Below are 10,947 nucleotides of genomic sequence, written 5' to 3'. Positions count from 1 at the left end.
GTCCAATCTTCTTTTAAGCCTATCCATTAAAAATTTCATTCCAATATATTAAGCAAACAATAAGCAAAAAAGAGCAGGAGTAGCAATATTAATTTCTGACAAAATAGACTTTAAAGTTAAATCCACCACAAAGGATAAACATGGACACTACATAATGATTAATGGGACGATTGACCAGGAAGATATAACCATATTAAATATTTATGCACCCAATGACAGGGCTGCAAGATACATAAAAAAAAAACTTTAACGGAACTGAAAAGTGAGATAGACACCTCCACAATTATAGTAGGGGACTTCAACACACCACTTTCGGAGAAGGACGGGACATCCAGTAAGAAGCTCAATAGAGACACGGAAGACCTAATAGCTAAAATCAAACAACTTGACCTCATTGACTTATACAGAACAATCCTCCCAATTGCTGCAAAGTATACTTTTTTTTCTAGCACACATGGAACATTCTCTAGAATAGACCACATATTAGGTCATAAAACAAACCTTTGCAGAATCCAAAACATCGAAATATTACAAAGCATCTTCTCAGACCACAAGGCCGTAAAAGTGGAAATCAATACCAGAAAAATTAGGGAAAAGAAATCAAATACTTGGAAACTGAACAATACCCTGCTCAAAAAAGATTAAGTTATACAAGACATTAAGAAGGGAATAAAGAAATTCATAGAATGCAACAAGAATGAAAATACTTCCTATCAAAACCTCTGGGACACAGCAAAAGCAGTGCTCAGAGGTTAATTTATATCGATAAATGCACACATACAAAAAGAAGAAAGAGCCAAAATCAGAGAACTGTCCCTACAACTTGAACAAATAGAAAGTGAGCAACAAAAGAATCCATCAGGCAGCAGAAGAAAACAAATAATAAAAATTAGAGCTGAACTAAATGAATTAGAGAACAGAAAAACAATTGAAAGAATTAACAAAGCTAAAAGCTGGTTCTTCGAAAAATTAACAAAATTGATAAACCATTGGCCAGACTGACTAAAGAAGTATAGGAAAGGAAACAAATAACCCAAATAAGAAATGAGATGGGCCACATCACAACAGACCCAACTGAAATTAAAAGAATCGTATCAGATTATTACAAAAAATTGTACTCTAACAAATTTGCAAACCGAGAAGAAATGGATGAATTCCTAGAAAAACACTACCTACTTAAACTAACACAATCAGAAGTAGAACAACTAAATAGACCCATAACAAAAAAAGAGATTGAAACGGTAATCCAAAAACTCCCAACAAAAAAAAGCCCTGGCCCCGATGGCTTTACTACAGCGTTCTACCAAACTTTCAGGGAAAGTAATACCACTACTACTAAAGGTATTTCAAAGCATAGAAAATGACGGAATACTGCCTAACTCATTCTATGAAGCCACGATATTCCTGATTCCAAAACTAGGTAAAGACATCACAAAAAAAAGAAAATTACAGACCTATATCCCTCATGAACATAGATGCAAAAATCCTCAACAAAATTCCAGCCAATAGAATTCAACAACATATCAAAAAAATAATCTACCACGACCAAGTGGGATTTATACCAGGTATGCAAGGCTGGTTTAATATTAGAAAAATCATTAATGTAACCCACCATATAAATAAAACAAAAGACAAAAACCACATGATCTTGTCAATTGATGCAGAAAGGCATTTGACAAAGTCCAACACCCATTTATGATAAAAACTCTCAGCAAAATAGGAATTGAAGGAGAATTCCTCAACATAATGAACGGCATCTATACAAAGCCAACAGCCAACATCACTCTAAATGGAGAGAGCCTGAAAGCATTTCCCTTGAGAACGGGAACCAGACAAGGATGCCCTTTATCACCACTCTTATTCAACATTGTACTAGAGGTCCTAGCCAGAGCAATTAGGCTTGACAAAGAAATAAAGGGCATCCGGATTGGCAAGGAGGAAGTCAAATGATCTCTATTTGCAGATGACATGATCTTATACACAGAAAACCCTAAGGAATCCTCCAGAAAACTACTGCAACTAATAGAAGAGTTTGGCAGAGTCTCAGGTTATAAGATAAACATACAAAAATCACTTGGATTCCTCAACATGAACAAAAAGAACATTGAAGAGGAAATCACCAAATCAATACCATTCACAGTAGCCCCCAAGAAGATCAAATACTTAGGAATAAATGTTACCAAAGATGTAAAAGACCTATATAAGAAAACTACAAAGTATTAATAGAAGAAACTAAAATGGACCTACTTAAGTGGAAAAACATATCTTGCTCAGGGATAGGAAGACTTAACATAGTAAAAATGTCTATTCTACCAAAAGCCATCTATACATACAATGCACTTCCGATCCAAATTCCAATGTCATTTTTTAATGTGATGGAGAAACAAATCACCAACTTCATATGGAAGGGAAAGAAGCCTCAGAAAAGTAAAGCATTACTGAAAAAGAAGAAGAAAGTGGGAGGCCTCACTCTACCTAATTTCAGAACCTATTATACAGCCACAGTAGTCAAAACAGCCTGGTACTGGTACAACAACAGGCACATAGACCAGTGGAACAGAATTGAGAACCCAGATATAAATTCATCCACGTATGAGCAGCTGATATTTGACAAAGGACCAGTGTCAGTTAATTGGGGAAGAGATAGTCTTTTTAACAAATGGTGCTGGCATAACTGGATATCCATTTGCAAAAAAATGAAACAGGACCCATACCTCACACCATGCACAAAAACTAACTCCAACTGGATCAAAGACCTAAACATAAAGACTAAAGTGATAAAGATCATGGAAGAAAAAACAGGGACAACGTTAGGAGCCCTAATACAAGGCATAAACAGAATACAAAACATTACCAAAAATGACGAAGAGAAACCAGATAACTGCGAGCTCCTAAAAATCAAACACCTATGCTCATCTAAAGCCTTCATCAAAAGAGTAAAAAGACCACCTACAGAGTGGGAAAGAATTTTCAGCTATGACATCTCCGACCAGCACCTGATCTCTAAAATCTATATGATTCTGTTAAAACTCAACCACAAAAAGACAAACAACCCAATCAAGAAGTAGGCAAAGGATATGAACACGCACTTCACTAAAGAAGATATTCAGGCAGCTAACAGATACATGAGAAAACGCTCTCGATCATTAGCCATTAGAGAAATGCAAATTAAAACTACGATGAGATTCCATCTCACTCCAGCAAGGCTGGCATTAATCCAAAAAACACAAAGTAATAAATGTTGGAGAGGCTGCGGAGAGATTGGAACTCTTATACACTGCTGGTGGGAATGTAAAATGGTACAACCACTTTGGAAATCTATCTGGCGTTTTCTTAAACAGTTAGAAATAGAACTACCATACAACCCAGAAATCCCACTCCTTGGACTATAAAAAAAAAAAAAATTACCCTAGAGAAATAAGAGCCTTCACACAAACAGATATATGCACACCCATGTTTATTGCAGCTCTCTTTACAATAGCAAAAAGCTGGAAGCAACCAAGGTGTCCATCAATGAATGAATGGTTAAATAAATTGTGGTATATTCACACAATGAAATACTATGCATCGATAAAGAACAGGGACGAATCTGTGAAACATTTCATAACATGGAGGAGTCTGGAAGGCATTATGCTGAGCGAAATTAGTCAGAGGCAAAAGGACAAATATTGTATAAGACCACTATTATAAGATCTTGAGAAATAGTATAAACTGAGAAGAACACATACTTTTGTGGTTATGAGGAGGGGAGGGAGGGAGGGTTGGAGAGGGTTATTCACCGATTAGTTAGTAGATAAGAACTACTTTAGGTGAAGGGAAGGACAATACTCAATACACAGAAGGTCAGCTCTACTAGACTGGACAAAAAGCAAAGAAGTTTCCGGGATCAACTGAATGCTTCAAAGGTCAGCAGAGCAAGGGCGGGGGTTTGGGGACTATGGCTTAAGGGACTTCTAAGTCAATTGGCAAAATAAATCTATTATGAAAACATTCTGCATCCCACTTTGAAATGTGGCGTCTGGGGTCTTAAATGCTAACAAGCAGCCATCTAAGATGCATCAATTGGTCTCAACCCACCTGGATCAAAGGAGAATGAAGAACACCAAGGTCACATGATAACTATGAGCCCAATAGACCAAAAGGGCGACATGAACCGGAGACTTACATCATCCTGAGACCAGAAGAACTAGATGGTGCCTGGCCACAACCGATGACTGCCCTGACAGGGAGCACAGCGGAGAACCCCTGAGGGAGCAGGAGATCAGTGGGATGCAGACCTCAAATTCTCATAAAAAGTCCAGACTTAACGGTCTGACTGAGACAGCGGAATCCCGGTGATCATGGTCCCCAAACCTTCTGTTGGCCCAGGACAGGAACCATTCCCGAAGACAATACATCAGACATGGAAGGGACAGGACAATGGGTAGGAGAGAGAAGCTGATAAAGAGTGAGCTACTTGTATCAGGTGGACACTTGAGACTGTGTTGGCATCTCCTGTCTGGAGGGGAGATAGAAGAGTAGAGAGGGTTAGAAACTGGCAAAATTATCATGAAAGGAGAGACTGGAAGGGCTGACTCATTAGGGAGAGAGTAAGCGGGAGTATGGAGTAAGGTGTATATAAGCTTATATGTGACAGACTGACTTGATTTGTAAACGTTCACTTAAAGCTCAATAAAAACTAAAAAAAAAAAAAAATTCATTCCAGATATCATATCCAGCTCTGAGAACTCAATATAGTCTTTTTTATAATTTCTATTTTTATTATTTATGTTCACGTTTATGTACCAGGAGCCCTGGTAGCCCAGTGGTTTAGTGCTCAGCAGCCATTTGACAGGTCAGTGGGAGAAATATGTGGCATTCAACTATTGTAAATATTACAACCTTAGAAACATTATGGGGCAGTTCTAGTCTGTCTTGTAGGGTCTCTACGAGTTGGAAGCGACTTGATGGCAATGGGTTTGGTTTTAGTTTTTGGTTTTACCTTTAAATGCTTGCAAACATTTATAATTTTTAAAATCCTTTTTTTTTTTTTCCTCTGCTAATTCTATCATCTCTGTTATTCCTGAGTCTGTTGGGTGATTTTTCTCATAGTTACAGGTACCATCTTCCTACTTCTTGAATTTGCCAATAAATTACCAGTGTTGTGTGTTGTTTTGACCAGCAGTTTATCTACTCTTTTTGATGCTTACTTTTGAGCTCTGTTAGTTTGGAGTTTAGTGAAGCATTGCCTCTAGAGTTATTTTGGGTCTTCTCCTTGCTGGTGTCTCCACTGAATAGCTTACGTACTCAATGGCTACCTCACTCTGGTTTGGCACAACCTATGGCAACCCAGGTGAACCATGGTAATTTTTCATCCTCCAAACCCCTGGTAGTTTCTCTTTTCCTGGTAATTGTCCTTTGCCTTGCTATAAGATTAAAAGGCTAATCCCAAATCTCACAGGAACCCTATGCAGATTTCTTACTCACTTTCTTTGCCTAGATCTCTCCACTCTGCTGCTGAGTGTTGAATGTTACAGCCACCTCAGTCTTTCCAGAATGATTGTTTCCTCATCTTACAGTGACTATTGCTCTCTACTTGTCCCACTCCGCCTCATGTCAAACCAAAACCACACCCGTTGCCAGAGTCAATTCCCACTCATGGCGACCCCATGTGTTATAGGGTGGTAGAACTACTCCATAAGGTTTTCTTGGGTATAATCTTTACAGAAACAGATCGCCAGGCCTTTCTTTTGCAATGCTGCTGGGTGGGTTCCAACTGCCAACTTTAGGTTATTAATGGAGCCCCAGCCATCTGCACCACCCAAGGAACAATAAATTTGCTTCTTCGCTCACATACCCAGTCCTGTGCTGCCAGTGAGTTGTGTGTGGTGAAAACATACATAACAGAACATCCACCATTTCAAAAATTTCAACATGTACAATTTAGTGACATTGATTACATTCTTGAAATTGTGCAACTATTCTCATTAGTTATCCTTTCCCAAATTGTTGCACCACCCTTCACATAAATTCAATGCCTCCTAAGCAAACCCTCCCCCTTCCCTTCCACCCCTGTTAACCACTAATAATTTTTCAGTTCTATATGTTCACTGGAAACCCCAGTGGCATAGGGGTTAAGTGCTGCTGCTGCTAACCAAAAGGTAGGCCATTTGAAACCACCAGGTGCTCCTTGGAAACTCTATGGGGCAGTTCTACTCTGTCCTATTGGGTCGCTATGAGTCAGAATCAACTTGACGGCAGTGGGTTTGGTTTTGTTTTTATACGTTTACTTATTTCACATAAATTAATTCATACAACATTTGTCCTTTTGCAACTCACTTGTTTCACTCAGCATGTTTTTAAGGTTCATCCATGAAGTGGCATGCATCAGGATTTCACTTTTCTTTATGGCTGAGTAGTATTCCATTGTGTGTATGTGTATACTCCATTTTGTTTATCCATTCATCTGCTGATGGACATCTCAGTTGTTTCCATCTTTTGGTTATTGTGAAAGGTGCTGCAATGAGCATTGGTGTTCAGGTTTCCAGTTGCATTCCTGCTTTCACTTCTGAGTATGTGTCTAAAATTTGGATTGTTGGGTCATATAGTAGTTCTGTGTTGACAGTGTCTGTACTAATTTACATTCCCGCAAGCAGTAGAAGAGGGTTTATGTTTCTCCACAACCTCGCCAATACCTGTTGTTTTCTTTTCTTTTTTTGATCATTGCCATTGTAATGGGAGTGAGGAGGTATCTCGTTACAGTTTTGATTTGCATCTCTCTCTTGTGGCATAGTGGTTAAGTGCTATGGCTGCTAACCAAAAGGTCAGCGGTTCAAATGCCAGGCACTGCTTGGGAACTCTATGCGGCAGTCCTACTCTGTCCTTTAGGGCTGCTATGAATCAGAATTGACTCAATGGCAGTCGGGTTTTTTTTTTGGTTTTAATGGCTAAAGAAAGCAGCCCTGGTGGTATAGTGGTTAAAGTGCTCTGCCGCTAACCTAAAAGTCAATGATTTGAACCTACCAGCAGCTCCGAGGAAGAAGCATGTGGCAGTCTGCTTCTGTTAAGATTTCAGCCTTAGAAACACAATGGAACAGTTCTATTCTGTCATGTAGTGTCAACGTAAGTCAGAATCGACTCCATGGCAATGGGTTTAATAGCTAATGAAGCTGAGCATCTTATCACTATTGGCCATTTGACTGTCTGTTCAAATCCTTTGCCCATTTTTTGATTGGGTCATTTTTTCTTTTTATTGTTAAGTAGTAGAATTTCTCTTTTTTTACTATACTTTGGATATCAGGCCCTCATCAGATATGTTTCCTGAATATTTTCTCCTAATCAGAAGCAGAGTCATTAAAATCCAAAAATCTCGTTGTATAATAGACAAAAAGCCTTCAAGAAATGCACATCAGCCTATTTTTAGCATACTCTTCATTTTTTTTGCCTCCCACAAAGCATCTTCCATTATTTACTATGATTTAACTATCAATTTAAGAGTATGCTCCATACTTTTAAAGCACCATTTTTAGACATTGTCATATATGTGTTCTGGGAGGTATATTTTTCTAAAAATAAACCTCCAGACATGTTTGGTAACCCCTTTGTCTTTTATGTGTAATGTAATGCAAAAAAAAAAAAAAAGTATGCAAAGAGTATTAATTTAAATTAAATTAATAAATTAAATATTAATTTAATGAGTGTAAAAATTGAATTTAAACCAAACTTCTAACAGGATTCTTCCAAAATCCATGCTGCATATTAAACTGAAAGTAGAGCTATGCGACTTGCAGAAATTTCTTTGCATGTTCTGTGTGTGTGTTGCTTCTAAAATTTTTTTTTTTAATAGTAGCTCTTGTCATGCCTTATGTTGCACATTTGCATAAAGTCAAGGATTGGCCGCAACGTAGTAATATAGTTAACCATGCATTATTTAAAAGACCCACCATTTTGTTGAAGACAATTATTTCTGATTACTGTTTCTATTATATTTTACCGAAAGCAACAATTCTCCCACCTATTGCTTGATGTTTTCCTCAACTTTTTAGAACATTTTCTTTAATTGTACGCTTTAGGGAGCTACCTCAGCCATGGGCAAATGTGAAATCCCTTAAGAAACAGAGTATTTCCCAAGGCTTCATTTGTCACTGTGTAATGGCTGCTCAGTGATACTTCACTGGAGGCTGCTGTAGAAAGTATATAGTACTCTCCCTTCCTTCCAAATTTGTCCTCTTAGAGAGAATAATTAAATGTGCTAATTTTTTATTTGTTATTATGTTGTTCTGTAAGTTATGTATTAATGACTAAGATTTACTTTCTAGTATTTTACCTGGAATTATATTTAACTATTTCGAAGGCACTGGGATCGGGACTGGGATTTACTATTTAAATATATAATGACTGTTTCAGCTAATCTGAAACTGAAATTATTTTTGAGTAAAAGATAAACAAAACAAAATTGGAAATGGACATGAAGTTTCTAAAGCTGAAATTTTAAAACCTTTTGGTAAGTTATTTATTCTGTTAAAATGTTTCCCTTTTTATTAAATGTCTTCAGACTGGTAATAAAGTTTACATATTAAATCAGTTAAAGTCACATGAAGGTAAAGGATATGGGGGTTATTTAATGCAACTCCACATCCCACCATTCATTTCTCCTTTGCAACATCACCTCAAACGTGCAGCTTCTGAATAAATAATACAATTGAATTTTTAAATTCCATTCAGAAATACCATTTCCTTCATAATCTTCATAATAAAAACTTTAAAATTGATACACTTTTCTTGGGAAATGTCACTCAATTGATTCTTTAAAAACACAACTATAGGAATGCTTCCAGTCGATGTTAATATATACCAGATTTGCCTGTATCCATAATAACACACTTTCCTTTTTTTACACTAGATTTCAGGAAAAAAGAATTAACAAATGGCTGAAGAGAATTTGACAGTTGTTACTGAGTTTACTCTTTTAGGACTGACAGATCAGGCTGTATTGAAAATTGTGCTTTTTGGGTTGTTTCTGGTGATTTATGCGGTTACCTTGGTGGGGAACCTGGGCATGATCTTCTTAATCCACGTCACTCCCAAGCTCCACACGCCCATGTATTTTTTCCTCAGCTGCCTTTCATTTGTAGACGCCTGCTATTCATCAGTTATTGCACCTAAAATGCTGATCAACTTCTTAGTTGTGAGGGAAACCATTTCGTTCTCCGCCTGTATAGTGCAGCACTTGTTTTTTGGGGTGTTCATTACCACAGAAGGATTCTTACTTTCAGTGATGGCCTATGACCGTCACGTGGCCATTGCGAATCCTTTGCTTTATACAACAGCCATGTCTAAGAGAAAGTGTGTAGGGCTGGTCACTGGGTCTTGCATAGGTGGGATGATTAACTCACTGACACATGCAATAAGTTTGGGGAGACTGTCTTTCTGTGGACCAAACATTGTCAGCCACTTCTTCTGTGATGTTCCTCCACTGCTAAAGCTGTCATGCTCTGATACCTCCATGAATGAGTTGTTGCTGTTAATCTTCTCTGGAGTCATTGCCATGGCCACCTTCTTGATTGTGATCATTTCCTACATCTTCATCCTTGTTGCTATACTGAGAATCCACTCAGCATCAGGCAGACAGAAAGCCTTCTCCACTTGCGCCTCTCACCTGACTGCTGTGACCATATTCTATGGTACCTTGGGCTTTAATTACATTCAGCCAAGTTCCCAGTATTCTGCAGAACAAGAGAAGATAGTTTCTGTGTTCTATACACTAGTGATTCCCATGTTAAACCCATTGATTTACAGTCTGAGAAACAAGGAGGTGAAGGATGCTGTGAAAAGAGCCATAGAAATGAAATACTGCTGCTGTTAATTTCAAGTCACTAGGAACAGTATGAGGGCTCTGGTGACACAATGATTAAGCACTGGGATGCTAACCAAAAGGTCTGTGGTTCAAACCTAGCAGCTGCTCCATAGAAGAAAAGACCTGATTATCTGCTCCCACAGAGGTCACAGCCTTGGAAACATTATAGGGCAGTTCTACTCTGCTCTGTAGGGTCGCTATGAAAAGATATCAACTGGATGTCATGCAACAACAAGAACAACATTAATAGTGTAACATTCCGCAAGCCAGTTCTCCATTTACTAACATTCAAATGATTTCAACGAATTCTAGAGTTTCTAATTATTATACAAATCATTTTTTTCTAAAAGTGACTTTTTAACCCAGAAAAACTAACCTAGAAAGTGGGAGTGACTTTCTGCATAGCTGTGTTTTAGAAAATGGTAGCTTAAAATTCAGCTCTCCTAAGACTGTAGGCCATTAATATTTGAATCTACCAGTCAATCCGCAGAATTGAGTATATCATTTCTGATATGTGAAGAACTGAATACAGACACACTAACATTTAGAAATGTATATAGTTAGATCTTTTCTAAAAGGTATATTTTTTATTTACTCAGAAAATTAAAATAATTTTATACCTGATATTTGTCTTTGTTTTTAAAACTTGCATTAAAGTTTAAGTATTGGTAAATCTTCGTGTTAGCTAAAAAGGGGAATTTGACTCCAAACAATTTTCCTACTGTCCTTAATCTTCTTAAAACTCAGTGCCTTCAGCAACAAAAGTGGTATTGTCGGAAAATCATTGTATTGTAATTCTCAGCTGGCAATAATGTACTCTTACTAATAAACCCACTTAGAAAATTTAGATACATGTATGGAATGACTCCTAATTATGGAGCAGGTAGAATTCAAAGCCCTTCTTATCTTTTCTTTTAAGAATCTCCTTCACCTTCTTTCAAGACCAAAAATCATATGCCTATCTGGCAATCTTTAGATCAGATGCTGCTTGCTAATACCTGCCTAAAGCATCAATTCTGTGATGATGGATTTCTTGACTTCCTAACTTTCTACCATTTTAGAACTGCTATTCTGTTACCAGAAATGTGCCGTAGATATTATTATTTCAAATA

At 37.5% G+C, this 10,947-nt stretch overlaps 1 protein-coding gene across 1 annotated transcript; it reads left to right on the top strand.

Moving 5' to 3' along the window:
* The first annotated feature begins 8,887 nt into the window (after nt 1-8,887).
* LOC126080795 (olfactory receptor 1052-like) lies at nt 8,888-9,844 on the top strand. Its single transcript, XM_049891964.1, has one exon. The coding sequence runs from the start codon at nt 8,906-8,908 to the stop codon at nt 9,842-9,844; it is 939 nt and encodes a 312-aa protein (XP_049747921.1). The 5' UTR covers nt 8,888-8,905.
* The last annotated feature ends 1,103 nt before the right edge of the window (nt 9,845-10,947 follow it).

This window comes from Elephas maximus, chromosome 7, assembly GCF_024166365.1.
Source record: "Elephas maximus indicus isolate mEleMax1 chromosome 7, mEleMax1 primary haplotype, whole genome shotgun sequence".
Classification (NCBI taxonomy): Eukaryota; Metazoa; Chordata; class Mammalia; order Proboscidea; family Elephantidae; genus Elephas; species Elephas maximus.
Note: the sequence above shows the minus strand (reverse complement) of the source record. Positions and strands in the feature narration are given on the sequence as shown.

Excerpts from the sequence above, each read along its gene's own strand:
- LOC126080795 (XM_049891964.1), top strand. The coding sequence starts at position 8,906 with ATGGCTGAAGAGAATTTGACAGTTGTTACTGAGTTTACTCTTTTAGGA.